The following is a 25,056-nucleotide window of genomic DNA, read 5'->3' on the forward strand; positions in this document are numbered from 1 at the left end:
TTACGACAGAGAAGTGAAATTTTTTGAGGAGATACTTATGTGTAATTGTTTATATGTGTATTTATATATATACAAGTGATATACAAATGAATGAATACAAGTAATACAAGAACTAATGAATACAAGTAATACAAGATAATGACAGATCAATAGTTTAGACTTTGGGCACTTGCCCCGAATGAAAAAGTTACTATTGGACTTTGTTCCGAGTTAAATTAGGAAAGAGACATCTTTTTTGAAATAAATCAAAATGAAAAGTAAGACAAACAAATTAAAATCGAGAAATAATAACATGTGGTTATAACTTAAAATAGGGGTTCTAAATTTGGCTATTTGTGCACTTGCCCCTAACGAAAGAGTGTTACTATTTGGACTTCGGCCCAATTTAGACGATCAAACATTTCACGAGCCATGTCTACTCTGACGCGCCACCCTCAACGCGTGGATCGCATCTGCAAACACCAAGACAAATGTCGACGCTCCGACCAACTCGAAATCCCGGCCATCGATCTCTGACCTTCTTCGCGATGACAAAATCCTAGCCGTCAATTCCGTCGTGGCCAGCACGCGACTCGCATTTCTCCTCTCCTTCTCTTACCGACCACTATTCTTCTCCGATATATGGAAAAAAACAAAGAGCGATTTGCAGTAAACAGGAAAATCGAAGTGAGAGAGAGAGCAGCTGATTGATAGAGAGAGAAACTCTGTGTGTGAAGATCTACGAAAGGTATGCCTTCGTTATTGTGCTCTTAATTTAAGCCCTAAATCTCCATAATTTGATGCAATAATTTACAGAAATGCTAACTTTTTTTGCATACATGAGTATTTACGGCTTATGCTCAGCTTGCGAGTGTGTAATGATTTACTTTTTGTTGTTTTGAGCAGTATATTTGAGCTACGAAATTGTTTTTGCTTAAGGACCGTTCGCTTAGGGTTTCCATCACTGTACATATACTAGTGTGTGCTTCTGCATGTTATTTATTGTAAGATTAGCTTGCTTGAGAGGAAATTCAGTGTTTTTTCTATCAGTAGGAGTTAAAGTTTTGTTGAAAAGCAAGAGAAATTGACATATATTTATGCAATTGCTTTTTCGAACTATTTTGTTAGGGTTTTGTTGTTTAATGTATGACTTAGGGAATAATGATGAATGGTGAAAATCGAGGATCGAAAGAGCAGCAGAAAATGACTGAAAGCAAAGTGTACAGACGGAAGTCGTTTAAAGGGTTAAATAACATAGGTGATGGGTTACTACATCCGCATTCTCAAATCCTAGGTTTGGAAGACGTCAATTCGTCTCAAAAGATAGGTGGTTTGCGCTTAGCAGTGGCCTCAGAAGGTTCCTCGAGTTTGAACCGTTCTCTAATATTGGAGAATACTGGAATATTGGCAGGTAGTGGTCAAGAAAATAGTGCTAGAATCAATTTTACGTTCAAGTCCAAGCGGGAGATGAGAGAGCTAAGAAGGAAGCTGCAGAGTGAATTGGACTTGGTTAGGAGTTTGGTAAAGAAGATTGAGGCAAAAGATGTACAGAAGACTGGCCCTGGACTTGATAAGGATAGTGGGGTGCAACGGGTACATTCAGACGTGTCAAAAATGGGACAACACCTTGAGTCCAGGCCTTTGAATCAGTTAAGTGTATCGGTTTTGGAGAACAGCCGTGGTGTGGGTGATAACGTGGAGAAAGAAAAGAGGACACCAAAGGTAAACCAATTTTATAGGAACTCAGAATTTTTATTAGCTAAGGATAAGATTCCCCCAGCTGAAAGCAGCAAGAAGTCGAAATCAAATGCAAAGAAAGTGAGTGGGCCAGAGTCAGGACATGATATTGAGCTGGGGAAGTTCTCAAATCAAATGCTAAAGAATTGTCGTGCTTTGCTTGAAAGATTGATGAAGCACAAACATGGTTGGGTGTTTAACCAGCCTGTTGATACAGAGGGTCTTGGTTTACATGACTATTTTGACATTATCAAGAATCCAATGGATCTGGGAACTGTGAAGTCCAGGCTTGAAACAAATCTGTACAAGTCTCCTAAAGAATTTGCTGAGAATGTGAGACTTACATTTCAAAATGCCATGACGTATAACCCAAAGGGCCAAGATGTTTATATGATGGCCGAGCAACTTTCCAAGATATTTGAGGAAAAGTGGCCCACTATAGAGGCTGATTATATGCGCGAGTTGAGATTGTCAATGGAGTCTGAGGTGAGTTTGCAGACTCCTGCATCTAAGAAACCTCCTTTCCAACCGCGGCCCTCTGGAGTGAGGAGGACTTTAGACAGGTCAGAATCAACGACAAATCCTGCTGGTTCCAAGACTAAATCTGTCACTCCTTCCCAATCTGGAAGGACCCCTGCACCAAAGAAGCCGAAAGCAAAGGATCCCAATAAAAGGGAGATGACATATGATGAAAAGCAAAAGCTTAGCACAAGCCTACAGAATTTGCCATCTGAAAAGCTTGAAAACGTTGTACAGATCATTAAAAAGAGGAATTCATCTCTTTGCCAACAGGATGATGAGATTGAAGTGGATATTGACAGTGTTGATACTGAGACCTTATGGGAGCTTGACAGGTTTGTTATCTATTACAAAAAGAGCTTGAGCAAGAACAAAAGAAAAACCGAACTTGCAGATCAAGAAAAAAAGGAAACCGAGCAGAATGTTCAGGAGAAGGTAATTACTGAGCATTAATTATTCTGATCTGATCCTCTCTTTTTTTCTGTTTGGGTAATATTCTTTTGTTTCATGTTTTATCCTTTCCTTCCTATTTTGCAGAATGCGAACCCAGTTGTGGTAGAAATTCCAAAAGAAAGCAGAGCAGGTAAGTTTTTAAATTGTGAGATTTGCCAACTCCTAGGTATGATAACCCAATTATCTGTTTTGGATATAATTATTGACTCAGTTATATGTGCTGGCAGAAGAGAAAGGTACTTCCTCCAATCTTGCTCAACTAGAAAATCAGGGGAAAGATATTAGTCAACCAGGCAGCTCTAGCACTGACTCAGTGTCATCATCAAGTGGTAATTTTACTGTTCTCTTTAATTTTTCTCTCTCTCTCTCTCACTTTTGTTTTGATTTGCCTTTTTTTTTGTGTGTGTTTTAGTGGGGTGGGGGTTTGGGGTGTCAAGATTGGATATTAATACTTTTCTCTTTAATTGTTTCATGTCAACCGCAGATTCTGATAGTGAAAGCTCCTCAGGAGGTGGATCTGATGCAGAACATTCACCAAAAAGTTGACTCTGTTGACCAGAAATAATGTTCTCTCATTTAATGTCTTGTGGTAAATACTGGACTCTGTTTCCTCAGTCGATGCTAACTAAAATCTTTTGACTTGCTGCCTTAAGTGCAACAGCACTCCAATTTTTCTAATATTCTATTTACCAATGGTAATTGAATAATCCAAATGCCTGTATATAGGTGATTTATATTTTCAATCATTGTTTTTAAGTTTTTCAGTGATAAGTACCTTTAAGTTCTACAAAATGGCAGACATAGAGAAGTGATTAACTCTATATTCTCCAAACGTTAAAGATTTGCGAAAAATTGTGGCATAGAAACTTATAATGCATACTATGAAACTTTTTAAAAGAGTGATAGGGCTTAATATAGGGATATTACAAGGGAGATAGAGGCACATATTAGGTTTATTTCTGATAGATTTATAACAAAAGGTATAACTTGCTATAAACGATTGATGGAAATGTAAAGGGGTAGGAAAAGTTATCACCAATGGGATATTCATTGATGTTAAGAAAGTACCTAATAAAATGTCGTGAAAAGTCTTTTGGTGGGTGCTCAAGAATAATAAAGTTCAAATAAAATGTTTAAATGTCAAAAAGGGCATGTATCAAGGAGTACCATGTTAGCAAGACGAGAAGGTTTGAGATGTTCAATTTTTTGAGTGATACCAAACATGAATTACTTAAAATTCTCTAGAATAATAGAAGCTGACTAAGAGAGTTGGTGAAAAGTGTGATAAGAGTTTCCTGTATATATTGCTTTACATTAGATTTTACCTTGAGCCTGTATTTATTTGTCTTACTAGCTTTAGCACGTACATGTGTTGCATGTGTTATCTGCATCTGTTAATAAAAAAAATATAGAATAAAAATAAATTATGAATTTAGACTTGAACCTATAATAACGATTGAACATATTAATAAAATTGATTAACTTATGCATCAACCCCAGATTGTACAATAATTAGTTCAAATGAGTTGAACAACGCACGCACCATCATCCTTCAAGTTTGCCCAGTCTCTAGATGTAGTTTATTTCAAATTCCTTTATAATATCAAAAAAATATTTATTAATTTACATGTTACTCCCTGCGTCCCAATTAATGTGAAACTCTTGCCTTTTAAGTCAATCTAAAATAAAAGACACATTTTATACTTTTTTGAAATTGTGATAATTTTAATTTTCTACAACTGACGATTTTTATATTTAGTAATAATTTAACTTTAAAATATCCATTTTTTTACCTTTAATGAGATGAGTCATAATCACACAAATATTTATGACTTATTTTAGACCACAAATTTCAAAAGTGTTCTTTTTTCCCCTTAAACTTAATGCTCAGTCAAACATCATTACATAATTTGGGACAGAGGAAATAATATTAAATATAGATTCAAAATAAAGATTTGAACCAAAAAGAAAGGATTGAACTTATTAGGAAAATTTATTTCCTAATGCACCAACAACATAATATAATACTTAGTTTACATGAGTTGAATAACACACACCAATCATTTTTCAATTTTTTCAAGTATTTAAGTGTGGTTTTATTACATATTTATTAGTGAATGTAAAATAATATCAAAATGATTCTAAAATAATTATTTTCATGAACTGAAGAGAATACCTTGAACCGATGAAATTGTGAAAATGCTAGATTTTCTGGGACATCAATTGCTAATGTTATTCTTATAATACAATTTTTAAAATACGTAATTCGATGAGATAATCAAATTTATTTTTCTTACGAAATATGAGTAACTTGAGCTAACAAAGCAATTAGTAATTGTTATTATGAAAATACTAGGTAAAAGTAATCTTGAATTATTTTAGCTTTAAAATTCTAGAAAATCAAGAATTGAGAAAATTCTGAAGTGATTAATTGTTGAATCCTAAACCTTTTATAATTTTTCCTTTTTTTATTCGACGACCATGTTACATAATATATTGAATCTCTTTATCTACTTTTTTTGAGTCGTTGAATCCTAAACAATAGTAAGAGCCTGTCTAGGTTAGCTGATCATAGATAGTTCAAAAGCTTTAAGTGCCGAAAATAATTATTATAAATAAGCAATTACGTGTTAGGATAGAAGTGCTGAAACTGAAAATAAATGGTTAATGTGTTTGGAAAAAAATGTTGGTATGTTGTTCTTTTGTTAAAATGACTAAAATATCCTTAAATATTTCTTTATCAAGAAATATATATTAGAAGTATCATTGTAAATAAGAGAAGGAACAATGGATAATGTGTGAAGAGGAAGTTTTGGGAATTTGTTTTGGAAAGGGTATTTCTACAATTACAAAAAATATTAAGGATAAAATAATAACATTTGGTCAACCAAAAGTGTTTAAAAGCTAAAAATCATAAGTTGGGCAGTGGTGGAACCAGGAATTTTATGAAGGGGGTTCAACATTTTATTACCTAAAATCAGGAAAAAAAATGTGCTTATTCGGATTCGAACCCGCGAGCTGAGAGACAAGCTAAGACAAAATATTGAACCCCTTTGCCACTGAGCTAGTCCCTTGGCTTATGTTTAGGGGGTTCAATGTTAAATATATACTCATAAATTAAAAACTCTATCTTATATATACAGTGTAATTTTTTAACGAAGGGGGTTCAGATGAACCCCCTGGATAACACGTGGGTCCGCCCCTGAGTTGGGGATGACCAACTTATACCTTTTGGCCGATTTTGATTTATGTGCACTTGACTTATAAGCATTTTGGATATTTACCAAACGCATTGAGAAGCTTAAAAGTGCTTATAAGTCTGTTTGACCATCTTATAAGCTTAAGCAAACACCCTCTAATTGTTGAATTCGAAACCTAATAACCTATTACTCAACGACAATGGTACATTAGTTTCTGAATCCTAAATATAAAGTGATAATCTGGAGTTGAATAATTAATTGATTAAGATTAAACAACAATAAAAGCACGTGTAAACATAAAAGGGACCCAAAGTGCTTGAACGTGTCTTAACGTGAATTTACTATGTTATTACTTTTCTTTACAAATTTGGTATATTACATACTTCTAACACGGAAAAATTTAATAATCCAAACTTTAGTCAATCTCAAAGTCCTAAATATTAGAAAAATAATTAAATTACATTTCACTAAGAAGATTCGTGCTTTTAATATAATATAGATTTTAATCAAGTTAATCAATCATATGCAAGAGGAGTTTTAATGTGCATGCTATTTGTAGATGATATTGTGTTAATATACTAAACTAGCGATGTAGTCAATCAAAAGATTAAACTATTGAAAGGCACTCTAGAGAATAAGTGCTTTAGGATGGGTAGAAGTAAGAGAGTATATGGAGTACAAGTTTAACTTTAACCCCATATGAAGAGTGCCTTCGCTAACATAAGTATCAGGGAATAGGATTTCGATTCGTGTAACCTATTTTCCACTCTGCATGCTTGGCTTACGGCCGGGTTTAAAGCAGCAGACAAAGGGAAAGACTTTAGGAAAGTGATTCAGGTAGCTCATCTGGTTAGAGCAAAGGACTAAAAAACCTTGTGTCAGTGGTTCGAATCCGCTTCTAAGCAGGCGAAAGGTCCAAACCGTAGCCGAGTCGAGATGGTTAGCCCTGGAGCTAATGGTATTTTATATTTAGAATACCTACACTAATCACAATCTTCCTTACTTGAATTGGAATCTTAAGCAGCTCAATTTCGATCTTCATTGATCCGAGACAGCGCGCCGATCGGATTTAACAAAGTCCTTCGCCCCTTATCTTCTACCTTCTTTATCTTCTGATAAGTTAAAGTGGTATTATATGAAATTGCAGTGTCTAAATCAACAACTACAACAACAACATACCCAGTGTAATTCCACAAAGTAGTTTCTAAATGCAAACATGCAAATATCTAGGCTCAGTCTACTAGAGAATGCCATGATGGATGAGGATGTAACACATCCTTAGAATAGGATAGTTGAAACAAAGGAGTGATAAGAACGTACTATGTGATAGGATAAAAGGGTTGTGAGACCAAATATGTTATTGTGAGTGAATTTTGGGATTTAAGGTTCGATATGTTCACAAGATGAGTGTTGTAAAAATGTGGATGTCAAGTGAATGTGCAATCGTACAAAATTGAAAAATATTAGAAATGATTGCAGCAGCTATCTGCTGCAAACAACACACATAGAGGAAAATGGAAGAATATCACTTGATATGATTTGACCATATCGTATATATACATACTGATGTCATGTGGTGGTTGAAGGAGCTAAAAAGGGTAGATCTAAGATCACATTAAGTTGTGTTGTCTCGAAATCTATACCGGCTTAATTAACAAAATGCAAAGGTAGCATATAGGTAATGCCAGCTGGTTGGATTAAGAATTGTTTGTTGTGACACTTACATTACTTCCGGTGTTTGTTCGAAAATAGAGTACTTCTAGTTGTAGGAGACTAGAGACCACCTAAATGTTTTAAAAGACAATTTTTTTAGTATTGGAATAGGATGAGCTTGAAAAGAGTAGGAATGATACAGAGGATACAATTCAAAAGAATGGAATGATAGAGGATTCATATAGTTAACCCCATTAGTTTAGGATTGAGTATACTTTATTAATTGATCTTTTGAATTACACGGAATGGATGATTTACCGGAGTTCAAGGCACCCTTAAATTCCTTAAGGTTAGCAGTCAATCAGAGAAATAAGGAATGCTGAACATAGAATAGTGCAGCTTAACATTAAAGTTACCAAGTTCAAAAATAAATAAATAAAATAGTGCAGCTTAACATTATGGTCTTGTGGTTGTTCAGTATTTTTGTTTTCTAATTACTGAGAATGGATGAACGCTGGAGGTTAAGGTAACATTTATAACATTAACTTGGCAAATGATATAGAACCTGCATATACGATGTATGATATATGATTGATGATTGAGTTTTGAGTCTTGTTGGCATGGTTTTATACATTTTTATGTAGGGGTAAATATAATTGATGATTGTATTGAGTCTTGTTGGCATGATATTATACCTTTTTATGTAGGGGTAAATTATGTATCCCAGAGAGGGACCTTAATATGAATTCGCATGCACCATGAAGGTAATGCAATTATAACATGGTTATGGTAACACGAATGATGGAAGTGTCACATACGTGAAATTGTAGAGGTCTGAACATCATAGTTGTTGCGTAACATGATTGATGAAAATGGTTGGTATTCAGTTGAATTGCTATGATATCCTTGTGATGAAGATTTTGAGCTCCCAATATCCTTTTGAGGGTAAAGATGTTAAGAGTATCCCATAGTCTTGTTGCTCTACCAGGGTTGTCTGGTGGAAGACCAAACATTAAACATAAAAAAATATCTACTCTTTAGATGGATTCACTTTTGAGAATGAATTTTCTGATCGGGTGATGCAGATACAAATTAGACCTATGTTGCTCGGACTCTTTAAAAATATTGCCGGGTGCATTTTTGGAGTATCCGACATGGGTGTAGTAGCATTTTTGGAAAGTCCGAGCAACATAAATTAAACAATATATCTGACTCCATGTTGATTGATACAAATTTGCTAAACTAGAGTTGCTGGCTATCTTTACAGCTGATTTAATCCTATTCTTGCTTCCCTGTCCATCGTAATACTGATCGTTAGTATTGCTCTCTAAGTCATGTGCAGATTTCAGGAACTTAAATCGCTAAATATTTCCAAGCTTGTTTGCAGATTTCAAAATCGCAATCATGTGTACGGGGTCCTTCAATCAAGAGGATGCTGCAGATGGTAGTGGCATATGCTAGTGGCTTGTCTCAATTTGTATAATAGTAGCATCTAGTTTGTAGCAGCTGATGTAATTTTGCTTATGGATTTACTGATTTGTGCAGTTTGAAGTCATATTGTTCAGGTCACATGGACCTGTGTACTCAGTGATTGGATCACTTGAATGTGGTACAACTTTTTTTTTAATCTCTTCCCAACTAGTACTAATTTTAGGTGCTCTCTGTACATATCTTATGTTTCAATGATGTAATGAATTAATTAGGACAATTAACTAATTCCTATTTTCCAATTTTAACATGTTTAAATGAACAAACTGTTCCCTCTTAATGCATAACATATGTTGGGTTAAACTTACATACACGGATTATTTACATTAAATCAATGAATGCATAACATAAATACCAGGTACGGATATGTTTTTACCCTACATTGTGTGAAATTTGTTCAACCAAAGTGTACTTAAATATAAGAGAAAAATATTGACAACACTTCTAAACTCGACGTGAATTATTAGTTTCATTTTTAAATTATTGATAGTCTTAAAATCACTTTACTTGACTAACTGAACTTAAATACATCTCTAATCTTGCAACAAGAGTGAAATTAACCTCCCGGTAAGTTTAGGGTGTTTTTAACACTTCTGTCGGTTTTTTATTAAGATTTTCATGCTCATACAAAAAGTTTGAGACTACTCGTTATGTCAAGTGGCAGATCGAGACTGTATCTAAATTTAATTAATTAAATAGAAAACTATTTTTAAATTTATCAATAATTTAAAAACGAAACTAATAATTTACATCAAATTAAAAAATGTTTTCAATATTTCTCTCTTAATATAAAGAGAATAGGGAAATATCAAAAACTCACCTAAAATATTTTAATTTTTCATATGTGAATTATCACTTGTAATTTTTTTTTTCATCACCAACTATTTATGAAAAGTAAAGTCGTCTTCCTCGAGACTTACCAGAAAACCTCAAATTTCATCCCAAAATGGCATATACTATCAAATTCAGACCCATAATTCCTTCAACACTTAAGTTCACTATCTGTTCATCACAACTTCCTCATCTTTCCACTACAAAAAACACCATTTCTAGTAGTTTTCATTACCCAGAATTACCAAATCAATGGACGGGTCTGCATAATTGGAGACACAATTCACTTAACCACCATCGATTTTGGGGACCCAATGGACCTGATATTGTACCAAAATCCTCAAATTCGATTCAAGTATCAACTTTGCTGGACTCGATTTCGTCGGCTTCGTCACTTGCTGAAATGGGTGCTGTTGTTCTTTCTACCAGTGACCCTTTAATGAAATCCAAGCTTACCCATTTGGGTTATTGTAGGTGGCGTCAAGAGGGTCTCCCTGTTGGGAATTTTGAAACCCCGGTTCGACCCGCTCGACCCTCGAAACCTCAACTGGTTTGTGTTCCTCCATTTTTCTTCCAAGTTTCTTTGTTAATGGGGGTTCAATTTTACCGCATTTGCTCTTTTTAACTTCCAAGTTAGCACTTCAACTTTGACTATGCACGTCTGGATACCTCAATTCGTCTCCACTGTTCAGTTGAACACTTCAACTTGCAACACCAACATTTAGACTCCTCCAAAATTTATGTACCAGGTTAGCATCTGGTGTCCACGAGAAAGTGTGAAGATGAGTTTGGAGTGTTTAGTTGTCAGTTGAAACTTCCAAAATTTATGTACCAGGTTAGCATCTGGTGTCCACGAGATAGTGTGAAGATGAGTTTGGAGTGTTTAGTTGTCAGTTGAAACTAAGTTGAGCTATTGCGGTGTTTAGATGTACACTCTCAAAGTTGGAGTGTTTACTTGTCGGTTGAGGTCAAGTTTGAGTGTCTTGTTTATGTGTTATGCCCTTTTTTATTTGTTTTTTTAAGAAATGTATAGGCAAAGAGATGAACTTTACTTTCATTGATTGTTTTTATCAGATGTTTAAACCTTGAATAAATTGTTTATTTGAGTTTTGCTCGTCACTTTATCAAAAAGGCATATGCAGATGTAGTTTCTTAGCAGTGAGTGGGTGTACCTATAGTCTTCGACTCAGACCGTATATGTTGTTACCAAATCCATAGCTATTGTCACAAAGAACTAGTGACTTTTGTGATATTCCGCACTACAATATTCAATTCCACGCTACATTTTAACTTGTTCTTTTATCAGGTAATTAGCAAATGAGGTAGATAAGATAAAATATTAAGTTTAGGGGTCCTGCATAGTTAGGTGTGTAATTGACAATTTTGCCATAGTTCAGGTGTGTTTCTAATACTAATCGGACTCCCTATTCTACTAAACACACACATACACATACACATACTAAGTTAACACCTATTGTCATGAAGGAGTAGTGGCTTCAACGATATTTTTGCTCCCCCACTTATTTAAACTCAATACATCTGCCTCTGCCTACAGTTACTAGGCTTGATATAGAATTTTAGTTTAGGGTTCAAATCCCACTAGATACAAAAGTTCTGTGATTTCTTCGCATTTGTCTAGACCTAAAATGAAGTTCTCTTCGGAGGACCTAAAATTGCTGGAGATCCATGCAAACTTAGTGAAAGGTAGGACACAATGTAAGAAAAAAACCTATATATAGGCGATACATATTAGCGAAGAGTATGTTTTAATCATGTTAGCACTTTCATTGTAGGTCCTATGCTTTCTAGGAGTTGTTTAGCCTTCAGAAATTTATTCATCTAGAAAATATTGAAAATTTCTAACACTTTTTATTTGTATTTGCATAATATTGGCATGAAGTGAGTTTAAACGGAGTAACATGGTCAGGGAGGATTCATATGTGTGTATAGCTTTTTAATTTTACCATTGACGTACATTTGAGCTTTGAGACTTAAATGTTTATCGCAAACAGTTTGTCTTTTCTTTCTCCTTAATTTTGACAAGGGAGATGAAATTTCATTTGTTTTTCCTTGCTTCCAATCCTAGATGTCACTATATTTATGCCCACCTGCTTGCAATACATCTTTACGGATCTTAGCATTGTGTTTTTATTTTCTTGTGATTCTTTTGCCAATGATTTTGTAGCTTTGGCTTAGATATGTCTGATTCTTGAGTACAGGTTCCACCCAAGGAAATTCCGTCTCCTAAACACTCGGGTTTATCTCTCAATGCATATATGCTTCATAATCTTGCTCATGTGGAGTTAAATGCTATTGACTTGGCATGGGATACTGTTGTCCGTTTCTCACCTTACAGTGACCTTTTGGGTGATGGGTTCTTTGCTGATTTTGCTCATGTGGCTGATGACGAGAGTCGCCATTTTGCGTGGTGTTCCCAGAGATTATCTGAGCTTGGAGTCAGGTGACTAATTAATATAGTACCTTTCAAGGTTGGCATGAAAGATTTTGTAGTTCATAAGGTGGATGCTTATATCTCTTTGCTTAAGTAAACAGCTACGGTGATATGCCTGCTCATAATTTGCTTTGGAGGGAGTGTGAGAAATCTTCAAATAATGTTGCTGCACGGCTGGCTTCAATCCCACTTGTCCAGGTCCTCCACTATTTTTGCAAAGAATGATAAGTCAACTGCTTTAACTTTTGGATATTATGTATCGAGGATTGCTCAATTCACTCCGCTTATTGGTGTTTGATTACTTGAGATCTAACTTATAGCCATGTGATTATGATCTATGTTGCTCGGACTCTTCAAAAGTGTCAGCGGGTGCGTGTCGAATTCTCCAAAAGTAGTGAATTTTCGGAGAATCTGACATGGGTGCAGCACCGAAAGTGAAGAGTTTGTTCAACTTAGATTATGATATATCCAGGAAGTGTAAAAATGTTTGTAATTTTTTTTTCTGAAAAAAAAGGTCCAGTAATAAGTGCACCGATTATTGCATTATTTCATTTTCGTTATTGTTCTTTCTATTGTTTGTTGTGTAACGCTTTCCATTTCGATTAATTTGTTGTTGTGATTGGCTGATTGCTCCCATAACTATATCCTCTTTTTTCCAAGTGTTTGGCTGAGCAACATAGGATTGAATTATTTCTCAAGAGCTTCAGTACACCCCTTTATAATAGTTTTTAGCTTTGCTTGAATATGGATGTGTAACATAGTTGTTAGAAGCTTTAAGAAAATCATCAAAGGCAATTGTATAGCCGCTTGTGTCACGAAGTTGTCTCGAGCAATGATTGGTACTGCTTAGTCTGCACCTAGGTGTGGCTAAAATTTATCACTTAAAGCTGCTGTGGTCAAATCTCTGCAATGGGGTGCTATCGATTTAATAAATGGATAGATTTGCACAAGTTCATAATATGGTGTAGGACTTCCCTAAGACCGTGTTAATTATCTCATGTTAGGTTCTCTTATCAGAAATTTAGATAAATGATTTAGCTAGAGGTTCCAGTACTGGAACTAGGCAAGTTCCTATATGAAGTTCTCGCTATCATTTTTCCTCACTTCTAAAGGAATTTCACAAGTACAACAATATTAGCTACGCCTTAAACTCAAACTAGTTAGGTCGATGTATGAAATTTCAATTTCCATTCTGCTGTATGCCTATACCGGAGAAGTGGCGAAGCTCATTTCTCAGATTGGGATACTCTACTTCTGGAGAAAACTGCTGCATTAATATTTCCTCTAGAGGTTTTGTTACAATTCTTATTATCTCTTGAAATGTTGATATTATTGGAAATTCCTTTTGTCGTGTGTATAACAAAGATATGATGAAACCTATTAAAAAATGCGCATGAACTCCTTTGTCCAAATATGTAGTTCATGATGTGATTCTCTTTAGTCTGTGGGTTGAGGATGTGAATTGTGGTTTCCAGATGTGCTCGTTTGTTGCTATATTGGAAGTTCTGCATTTTTATTATGTTATGTGTATTCATCTGTTGTCTTATTGCAATAGGAGGCAAGAGGTCTTGATGCTGGGCCTCGGCTGGTGCAAAAGCTGATTGGTTTTGGAGACCATAGGACTTCCAAAATTGTGGCTAAAATTGCTGATGAAGAAGTTGCACACGTGGCTGTGGGTTTCTTCTGGTTCGTTTCGATTTGTGAGAAAATGGGACGCACCCCTTGCACTACTTTCAGAGGTCCATTTTATTTCATCCGTTTTGCTTAGGTGCAGCCACTCTCTAGCCTCTTTAGAGAATTCACCAATTTCTTTTACAGATTTACTAGAGGAATATAATGTGGAGGTAAAAGGACCATTCAACCATTTGGCTAGAGAGAAAGCTGGTCTTCCACGGGAATGGTAAGTCGACAATTATATAGATAACATTTATTCTCCGATAAAACTGAGAGCACTGTATTTTTGATACCCAGGTATGATCCTTCTTCAAGTGTAGAAGATAAGCAAAAGAAGTTATCTCAGGTATTCCGTCCTTGGACCTCAAGACCTGAAGTGTAGAAAAGTTACTTTTCTACACGATTTTATATTCTCTATTATGTCTGTGAACTGTGACGATATGGAAAACGTGCAGGTTTATGATCGGTTGGAATGCATAATTGCTATGGAAAAGGAGAACTCGAGTCTAGATAGTCCACATCGATGATTCCTATATTGAGGAACTGATTCTACTTGGAAGAACAAATTACTGACAGCGGCAAACTCTCCTGCTAAAATTTCAGCGAGCTGGTCTGCCAATTGTAAAAGGACTTGTTGCCTCTTTGATCCGGCAAGGCCACAACCGGAGCATGATTTGCTGTCATCACTCTAACCTAGTCACGTCGACTATCAAACAGGGCCTAGACTATTGACCTTACAATCTTGAATTTCCAGCTAAGCTTCTGATGTTTTGTAGACCAGATTGGCATCAGACTGGATCGAGGATGGCCTTTTATTGTGACAGAACCTGACATTATATCGAGCTCTTCAGCAGTGGCGGAGCCACATATATAGTAAAGAAGGTCCAGTTGAATCCCCTTCAACGAAAATTATACCGTACATATAAGGAAAAACCAAATTTTCTTGTATGTATATAAATATTTGAATCCTTTTGATATAACTTAAGCTTTTACTGTGCTGGCGTACATGCATTCTGGCATTTTCTAGTAAATCTTTAGCTGGCAGGTGTGCACTTGAGCTGAGTGTGTATCGAAAACAATCTTTCTATCTTTTCAAGGTAGGAGACATTGGATATGTTGTTGTAGTTGTGCTCGGAGTCGGGTGCAGACGGAGAATTCAACTTATGAGTTCATCCAAACTCACTGGTTGTGGCTTAAACCCTATTCACTTATAAGTACATATACTAATTAATTTAAACCTAGTAAACTAAATGATTTGTTATAAAATGTTGAACTAAACTCACAAAGTTCGAATCTTGAATCGGTTCTCATAGTCTTGTTATATAATAATTTAAATGCTGTCATTTCAAAGGGTTCTGTAAATATTTTGCAAAAAAAGTGATCAAAAGCCAATTCAAAGAATTCATTGACTAACACACAAAAAACTGAGAAAATTGCGTAACTCCTATTGAGTGACCCCTAATTGTTAAAAAAATGGCTTGGATCATGGCAAGTCTATACGTACTACTCCCTCAGGTGATTATGGAGGGTCCTGTAAAAGTCTTGAAACAAAAGTGATCGAAAGTCAGTTCACCAAAAAATTCATTGACTAACACACACAAAAAACTAAAAATATCGCCTAAGTCCGGTTGAGTGACCCCTAAATGCATAAAAAAAATGGCGCGAATCATAAAAAAAACTATACGTACTGATCCCCCAGGTCATTAATGGGGGTCCTGTAAAACATTTGCAAAAAAAATGAGCGAAAGCCAGTTCACCAAAGTATTCATTGACTAACACAAACGAAAAAGTGAAAAAATCGCCTATTTTTTGTTGAATGGTCCCTAAAAGCTAAAAAAAGGCTTGGATCATGATGAGGCTATACGTACTCCTATAAAAGTTTTGCAAAAAAAACATATCGAAAATCAGTTCACAAAAACATTCATTGACTAATACGTACGAAAAATTGAGTAAATCATCTAATTCCTGTTGAGTGACTCGTAAATGCTTAAAAGGTGGCGTGGATTAGGGCTGTTCAAAATCGGCCGCTACCGATAACCCATCCGCAAAATTGGCTTATTGGCTTATTGGTATTGGATTATCAAATTAGCGGGTGGGGAATGAATTTAAATTTTATAATTAATGGTTTATTGGTGTGGGGGACGGATTACTCAATTTTGTTATTGGGTAAACCGTTAATCTGTTAAGAATTTATTATATTTTAATATATTTTATATGAAATTTTCATAATCTCTTTATTTATATAATTAAAAAAATCAATGATTTTGAGACAACAAAAACATAGATACAAATTAAAGAGAAATCAAATGAGACGGCAAATTAGAAATTGTTGGTGAGTACCAAGTTGCATCATTTTGTGTGGCTTAAAATTTAGCTAATAATACCAATAGGCACGAAAGTTCCTTTCAACTTCAAATAGAGTATTTTGCACTGATTTTTCTATCTCTGTTGCTCCACTCTATCACAAAAATTTTGACCATAAATTTGTCAATGAATGAGACAACTTGCAAATATTAATAAGGGAATGAAGAAAGAAACAAAGGGACAAACCATGAACATTTTGTGGCTACTGTATTTGACTGAACATGATTTTTAAAAAAAATAAAAGATCGAAATTTGTTAATCCGATTAATTTAAATTTAAACTAGATAGGTCTTCAAAATAGGATAAGATGCTTCTTACTATCACTCAAAGTAATTAAGAATTTAAATTGTATATGAAAATAAAATTAACCGATACACGGTCCGATAACCGCCCGATAATTGCTAATCCGATACCGAACCAACCGATATCTTATAGGTTGGCTAGCGGATTAGTACTTTTAAAAGCCGATAACCGTTAAGTTAAACCGTTAAATATAATAATCCGTCCGATCCGCCCGATAAGCACCCCTAGCGTGGATCATAGAAAGGCTATACGTACTGCACCCCAAGGTCATTATGGAGGGTCCTGTAAAGATTTTACAAACAAGTGATCGAAAGCCAGTTCACCAAAAAATTCATTGACTAACACATACGAAAAACTAAAAAAGGGGCATAATTCCTGTTGAATGGCCCCTAAATTCTTAAAAAATGAAGTGGATCATGGAGAGACTATACGTATTGATCCCCCAGGTCATTACGGAGAGTCCTTCAAAAGTTTTGCAAAAAACGTTATTGAAAGTTAGTTCACCAAAAAATTTATTGACTAACATACATGATAAACTAAGAAAATCGTGTTTAATGGGCCCTAAATGCTTAAAAATGGCATGGATCATGGCAAGGCTATACGTAATGCTCCATCAAGTTATTACAGAGGGTCCTGTAAAGTTATTGCAAAAAAAGTAACCGAAAGCCAGTTCACTAGAAAATTCATTGACTAACACACACGAAAAACTCATAAAAACGTCTAATTTTGTTGATTGGCCCCAAATGCTTAAATATGGCTACACTATACGTACTTCTCCCCCAGGTCATTACGGAGGATCCTGTAAAGGTTTTGCAAACAAAGTTATTGAAAGTCAGTTCATCAAAAAATTCATTGACTAACACACATGAAAAACTGAGAAAATTGACTAATTCTTGTTGAGTGATGGTTAAATGCTTAAAAAATAGCGTAGATCATGGCAAGAATATACGTACTGCTCCCCAGGTCATTACAGAGGGTCTTGTAAAAAATGTGATCAAAAGCTAGTTTACAAAAAAATTCATTGACGAACACACAAAAAAACTGAGAAAATCGCCTAAATCTTGTTGGGTGACCCCTAAATGCTTAAATAATGGCCCAGATCATAACTAAGCTATATGTACTGCTCCTCCATACCATTACAGAGGTCCTGTTAATGATTTGCAAACAAAAAGTGATCGAAAGTCGGTTCACCAAAAAATTCATTGACTAACATACATGAAAAACTGAGAAAATCACCTAATTCCTGTTGAGTGACCTTTAAATTCTTAGAAAATGGTCTGGGACATGGCGAGACTATACGTACTGCTTTTCCAGGGCTAACACACACGAAAAATGAGAAAATCGCCTAATTTCGTTTCTGCGGCCCCTAAAATACAATGAATATGCCGTGGATCATGCCGAGGCTACACGTGCTGCTCTCTTTTATACCCCCAAAACTTTTAAACTAAGATCCAAACCATTCTTCTTATTCGTATAGGCCCGAGCTCGATGACTTCTAATTGTATATATGTTTTAGGATCAATTCCTAAGTATTTCAAGTGTATTGGATGTGAATTAGGGTCCTAAGGAACCTCTAGTACTAAGTCGAGTTCAAAGATTATTTACCGATTGAGTTTTCGTATAAGAGCATATAAGGGTCAACTTCAAACGACTATATCTCTCAGAATGTTAGGAGTTAGGTGGCCCATGAACTATCAAATTAAAGGTCATTGAGTCCTCTTTCTAACGCCACCAAGTTTGCTTTATTTTGAGTTTGGATTAAAAAGTTATGACCATTTTACCTGGCTATCATGGCAGCAGTTTAGGGCTTGGGCCCGTGCGCCACTAGTGCGCCCGAAACTGACTTCAATAGTTTGGGCCCTGGCATGGCACACCAGCAGTGCTTTCTAGCCTGTTTTTCAAATTCTTTTAATGAAGGGCATTCCAGACTTTTTTTCACCTTTCCCAAACTTAACCCAAATCGTTTTGGGACAAAATTCATCCGTTATTAATGCCTTAAGGGTATTTTCTCTCATTTAACACTTAGAACGTTGAGAGAAGAGAATTGGAGAGAAGAAAGAAAGCTAGGGTTCAAGGGTTTCAAGCCATTCCTTCAAGCCTCGATCGTCCCTTATATTTTCAGGTATGTAAGGCTGAACTAAAGCATGAACCTTGTTCTTCCATGTGCCCCATGATTGTAATAGATTGATTTGTGAATGAATTGAGTCCCCATGATTTTTTCTCTTGAGAATTTTCTTAAATTTAACATATTTTATATAATATTGTGTAATTGTTGATTTATACGAACTTGTTTTTGAACAAATAATTTAAACTACTTATTGCATAAACCCTAATAGTATTTTGATTAATATTCGATGTATATGCCTAAGGATTAAGTCTAGAGCTTTGAACTCGTGAATGCGTGATTATGATTGGGATGTGAACCTGATGATAGTCTTGATGAAACTCGATAGTCCTTTATATCTTCATAATTGAACCCAAATGAATAGTCTCAAATGAATGTTGTCATAAATGATTGTCCAAATTACTCTTAAATAAATGATTGGGAATGATTGGATAATTGATTGGTTGAAAAGATTGATTGGATAGAACTGATGAACTGATAAGAGTCCATATGAAACTTATTGATTGGTTTGATTGAGATTGATTGTCTTATGAGCATTGGGTCTTGGGAGGAGTATCGAACACTGAATTGAGTAAGAGTAAGTAACAACTCGAACTTAATAACTATGTAGCCAACATATGAGAGGATTAATTCGTTAAGTCAGATATTTTCCTATTTTATTGTCCTGAAATGATAAGACTTGATTGATGGTTGGATCCATGATTGGTTGATTTGTCCTTTATCCTGACAAAGTATTGGATGATTGTGGCAACAACAACGAGCTTGTTGTACGATCATTGATTCATAAGTGATTGTTATCGGATAAGAGAAACTCCCATATAGGTCTTGATAGTACTCTAATTGGATTGGATTGTATATGATTGATCTCTATCTAAACCTTACTCTTGCTTTAGACTTATGATATCCTGATTGAGTTCCTTACTCTTGATGTTGTTACTTGAGTTGTTGTTATTCTGTCTTACGCATATTTCAATCTGACATATTACATACTCGTACATTTCATGTACTGACGTTCATTTGGACTTAGATCATTTTATGATACAGAGACAGGTTCTAGAGATCATCAACAGGTGCACCGTTGAGGATATGTTCACATTCAGTTGATTGGTGAGTCCTCCCCTACATTCAGAGGATACCACTTATGCCATTTTTGCTTTAAGTTTAGTCTTTTTATTTTGATTAAGGTAGCCATGAACCTGTCATTGACACTACTTAGACAGTTGATAGAGGCTTCATAAACCAGATTGTTGATGTGTTGATTGGATATTGTCTTTTGGTTAGTTTCATTCATACTAGTCTTGTAGATTGAATTAGATAGATCGTTGGCCTTTGAACTTATTCTATAAGTTATCTATTTGAATATCATGCTGGGTTATTTTCTTGATGATTTAAATCTTCTACTGATAGAATGTTGATTGAATGAATGAGTGAACAAACCAAGTAGCTCGCTTGGGGACTAGCAAAAGTTTCTGAGTGCCGATCACGCCTAGGGTATCCTCTAGGAGCGTGAAACTCCCTTCTGTACTTACGGAGGGTCCCATAAAAATTTTGGAAAAAAGTTGATCGAAAGACAAATCCCAAAATATTCATTAACTAACAAATATGAAAAATGAGAAAATCAGCTAATTTTGCTTGTACGGCTCCTATATGCGATGAAAATACAGTGGATCATGTATAAACTACACATACTTTTCCTCCACTTACTTACGAAGGTCCCATAAAGATTTCAGAAAAAATTTAACCGAAAGTCATAAAACTAAAATATTCAGGAGCTAACAAATACGAAAAATGAGAAAATCGCCTAATTCTACTTGCGCGGATCCAAAATGCTAAGGATATACCATGGATCATGCTGAAGCTACACGTAATGCTCCTCCGGGTACTTATAAAGGGTCCCAAAAAGGTTTTGGAAAAAAAATAACTGAAAGTCATATCACCAAAATAGTCATGGGCTAATAATACATATGAAAAATGAGAAAATCGCCTAATTTGACTTGTGCGCCCCTAAACACTATAAATATGTCGTGGAATGTGCTGAAGCTCCACGTACTTCTCTCTCAGTATCTTATAGATGGTCTCACAAAGGTTTCGAAAAAAATTTGACCAAAAGTCATATCACCAAAAAAAATCATGGGCTAATAAACACGAAAAATAACAAAATCGCATAATTTCGCTTGTACGACTCTTAAATGCTATGAATAAGCAGTGGATCATGTCGAGTCTACATGTACTGCTCCCCTTGGTACTTACAGAGGCTCCCATAAAGATTTTGAAAAAAATTTAAACCGAAAATTATATCATTAATATATTTATGTGCTAACACACAAAAAATAAAAAAATTACCTAATTTTCCTTGTGCGACCCCTAAATGCTAGGAATATGCTGTAGATTGTGTTGAGGCAATACGTGCTTCTCTCCATGTACTTACGGAGGGTCCTATAAATATTTTAATTTTTTTTGACCGAAAGTCATATCACCAAAAAATTCATATGCTAACAAACACGAAAAATGAGAAAATAACCTAATTCTACTTGTGTGATTTCTAAATGCTATGAATATGCTATGGATCATGTCAAGGGTACACGTACTGCTCCCACAGATACTTAAGGAGGGTCCCATAAAGGTTTCGGGAAAATTTTCACCTAAAAAAATATCACCAAATTATTAATGGACTAACACACATGAAGAATGAAAAAATTACCTAATTCCATTTGTGCGACCCCTAAATGTTATGAATATATTGTGGATCGTGCCTAGGATACACGTATTGCTCCCCAAGGTACTTATAGATGGTCCCATAAAGGATACGAAAAATAATTAATTGAAATCTCTATCACTAAAATATTAATGGAGTAACACACATGGAAAATGAGAAAATCACCTGATTCCGCTTATGCGGCCCCAAAATGCTATGAATATGTCGTGGATCAAGCCGAGGCTACACGTGCTGCTCATATGGGTACTTATGGATGGTCCTATAAAGGTTGCAAAAAAAATTTGATCAAAATATATATCACCAAAATATTCATTAGCTAACACACACAAAAAATAAAAAAACCCGCATAATTCCATTTGTGCGGCCCCTAAATGCTATTAATATACAATGGATTGTGTCGAGCCTATGCGTACTTCTCCCCCTGATACATACGGAGGATCCTATAAATGAAATAAAAAAATTGATCGAAATCTATATCACCAAAATATTAATGGGCTAACACACATGAAAAATGAGAAAATCGTCTACTTCCACTTGTGCGGCCCATAAATACCATGAATGTATTGTGGATTCTACCTATACTACTCGTATTGCTTTTTCGAGTACTTATAGATGGTTCTATAAAGGTTGCGGAAAATAATTGACCGAAAGATATATCACCAAAATATTCATGTGCTAACATAAAAAAATGAGAAAACCGCCTAATTCCGCTTGTGCGGATCTTAAATGCTATGAATATTCCATGGATCGTGTCGATCCTACACGTACTACTCCTCTAGATTCTTACGGAGGGTCCCATACAATTCGTTCAAGAATCAACCGATTTGGAGCATCCTACCGTGAGATATGATTTTTCTTCTACAAACACTCTATTTCATCACAACACCATGTCTTACAAAAATTAATTTATTTGACCTACGTATCCTCCGAATCTTAAGATATGGTCTCATGAAAGTTGTAGGTAATGCCGTTGGGGTTATTCAGAAATTCTAATCACCTAATTTGGACTATTCTATGAAATGTTATGCCCAAAATATAGAAGCAGTATCATTTTTGTCGAGAATTGAAACACCACATACAACGTTTTAGGGAGTGTTACAATACTGTTCCCCTAGATTTTTACGAAAAGCCCTGTAAAGGTTTCGCAAAAAAAGTGATTGGAAACCAGTTCACCAAAAAAATTCATTGACTAACATATATGAAAAACTGAGAAATTGTCTAATTCCTCTTGAGTGACTTTTAAATGCTTGAAAAAAGGTGTGGATCATGGCAAGGCTATATGTACTGTTCCCTTGGTCATTACAGAGGGCCCTGTAAAGGTTTTGCAAAAAAAGTGACCGAAAGTCAATTCACCAAATAATTCATTGATTAACACACACGAAAAAAATGAAAAAATCGCCTAATTTCTGTTGAATACCCCTAAATGCTTAAAATATGGCTTAAATCCTAGATCATTACGGAGGATCCTGTAAAGATTTTACAAAAAAAATGACCAAAAATCAATTTACCAATTTTTTTATATTATAAACTTTTTTTTTGGCGCCCATAAGAACAAAAAATCTTCTAAGCTAAACAAAAGAAAGCAAATTCAATTTGGTCTTTATTTTGTCATTTTCCCTTTTATATTAATGACGTGAAACATTTGACTTGCCTTTAGGTAATCCAACTCATACGTAAATGAAAATGAAAGAAATTCATAAAAGCATCTCTCAAAGAAAGTATCAACAACAAAAAGAGAAGTGTAAGACCACTACGTTAAAGTTTGTTTATTCTTTTGGATGAAATGTGGGGTTTACATCTCACTTTCTTGCTATGCATCTCATCTTAAACATCATATTTTTTGAGTTTAATATTTGAATTATTAGTATTTAATGGTGCATGGTGTACATTCTTTCTTCCTTTTCCTTCACGCCAATAAATAAAGAAATTAATTAGAATTTTTTGAAAAAATAATTAAGAAATTAAGATCAAAAATAAATTTGAAATATCACCTTTTTGCGAGTTTGAATTATCAGATTTTTGTATTTTTCATAACAACAACGCAACAACATATTCAATGTAATCTTACACAATAAAGTCTGAAAAGAGTCACAAATTTTACCTCTATTTTAGAAGTAGAGAGATTATTTTCGATAAATCATTAGCTTAAGAAAAGTGTAGTCCAAAGTTGAACTTAAAAAAAAGAAGACTATCACTAACTATTTTATCAAAACACATCTCAAAATTTAATAATTGTATTCAAGTACTTAATTTAGTCAGCTTCTAGATATATTATTTTGATAAATAATTAGTAATAGTTGTGATAAAAATCACAAACACATAATTAATTCCTATATGAAACTCGTAAAAACGAATATTTTACCATTAAAATGTGTTTTGCGTGTCCAATCTTATATTCCTCTGTCAAAATAGCATCCAGCCATGCACTCTTTTTTTTTTTTGGATTAAAATATGAATAAAACAGAATCTATTACTATTACGTGCTATAGACAGTTTTGTATATAGAAATTGCAGAGAAATTCTATTCTTCTTCATAAATTAACTCTATTCTCCACAACAAGAAGAATAGTAATTAGCTCAAAATTTCATCAAAAATTAATTAGAAAATCATGTGTTATGGAGATGGTGGATGTAGGCCTTTGGCCTTTCTTCTAGGTCTCCCTTTTGCTCTCCTCTCTCTTCTCGTCTCTCTCGTTGGCGTTATCGTATGGATCGTCGGGTTTGTGATACTTTCTTTATCCTAATTTATGCGATACTTTTTGAAAGTTAATTTAACTAATTTTAGAAGTTAAATCATAGCTAGTCTAATTAAATTTTCAAAATTTGTTTATTTTAGAAAGCCTACTTTAGAAGAGTAGCGGTTTATGTTGGTTTATGTTTGACTAATCAATTTTTATCAATATTTGTGTTGTCAAGGTTTCAAAAGTGTTCATCGGGAAAAAAATAAATCTTCTTTTAGCTTTTGAGTAATAACTTCGACTACTACTTAAAAACACTTGAAGGTGGGTCGTTTGATTGTTGGTTATGCAGAGATTAGTTATGCTGGTATTAATTATTCAAAATTTAGTTATGCATAATTTAGTTAAAGCTATTCTAAATTAAATAATTTTAAAATATTAATTAAAAATTATATAATTTAATTCTCGAAAAGGAAGGAATGTCACATTAATTGAAATAGAGTTCTCCAAAGTGATAGCGCCATCGAAAGATTGAGTGCCAGTATTTACATGTGAAATTATGTACAGGTTGACATTGAGTTGCATATGTCCTTGTTGCCTTTGTGCAACTCTGTTGGTTGAATTGGCATTGGAGTTGATAAAAGCCCCAATTCATGTTATGGAGTGGTTCACTGATCAAATCCCTTGTTAATGAGACTTTTTTTGTACACAATATGTTACTTTCCCCTTTTCATTTTTCATAGCTCATATTATATGTATGATTCTAAGAGATTACTATGTTATTGTTGTTAGCTTCCATCTTTTATGGATGTAAAAAATAACAATTTGCTTAATTTTGAGTTCTCACATCATTTTATTGTACTGTATATGCATTTTTCTTAATC

At 34.6% G+C, this 25,056-nt stretch overlaps 3 protein-coding genes across 5 annotated transcripts; all 3 read left to right on the top strand.

Moving 5' to 3' along the window:
* The first annotated feature begins 338 nt into the window (after positions 1–338).
* Positions 339–9,253, top strand: LOC129875959 (transcription factor GTE4). 3 transcript variants are annotated; one of them, XM_055951221.1, is made up of 6 exons: positions 339–727; positions 1,108–2,670; positions 2,773–2,818; positions 2,916–3,017; positions 3,173–3,277; positions 8,929–9,253. In XM_055951221.1, exons 2-5 carry the CDS (start codon positions 1,141–1,143, stop codon positions 3,232–3,234), a joined length of 1,740 nt encoding a protein of 579 aa, XP_055807196.1. In that variant the 5' UTR covers positions 339–727; positions 1,108–1,140; the 3' UTR covers positions 3,235–3,277; positions 8,929–9,253. The 3 variants fall into 3 exon arrangements, with proteins under 3 accessions (XP_055807196.1, XP_055807195.1, XP_055807197.1); XM_055951220.1 differs by having other exon boundaries at positions 340–727; positions 1,135–2,670; XM_055951222.1 differs by having other exon boundaries at positions 341–727; positions 1,391–2,670.
* A 622-nt stretch (positions 9,254–9,875) lies between these two features.
* On the top strand, positions 9,876–14,991 carry LOC129877354 (uncharacterized). Its single transcript, XM_055952850.1, has 7 exons — positions 9,876–10,410; positions 12,080–12,321; positions 12,414–12,510; positions 13,868–14,051; positions 14,131–14,212; positions 14,284–14,332; positions 14,442–14,991. Exons 1-7 carry the CDS (start codon positions 9,976–9,978, stop codon positions 14,511–14,513), a joined length of 1,161 nt encoding a protein of 386 aa, XP_055808825.1. The 5' UTR covers positions 9,876–9,975; the 3' UTR covers positions 14,514–14,991.
* An 8,952-nt stretch (positions 14,992–23,943) lies between these two features.
* LOC129877648 (signaling peptide TAXIMIN 1-like) lies at positions 23,944–25,023 on the top strand. The gene is made up of 2 exons (XM_055953171.1): positions 23,944–24,213; positions 24,740–25,023. The coding sequence occupies exons 1-2, from the start codon at positions 24,104–24,106 to the stop codon at positions 24,861–24,863; spliced, it is 234 nt and encodes a 77-aa protein (XP_055809146.1). The 5' UTR covers positions 23,944–24,103; the 3' UTR covers positions 24,864–25,023.
* Positions 25,024–25,056: the final 33 nt, after the last annotated feature.

The sequence above is a fragment of the Solanum dulcamara genome, chromosome 12 (genome assembly GCF_947179165.1).
Source record: "Solanum dulcamara chromosome 12, daSolDulc1.2, whole genome shotgun sequence".
Classification (NCBI taxonomy): Eukaryota; Viridiplantae; Streptophyta; class Magnoliopsida; order Solanales; family Solanaceae; genus Solanum; species Solanum dulcamara.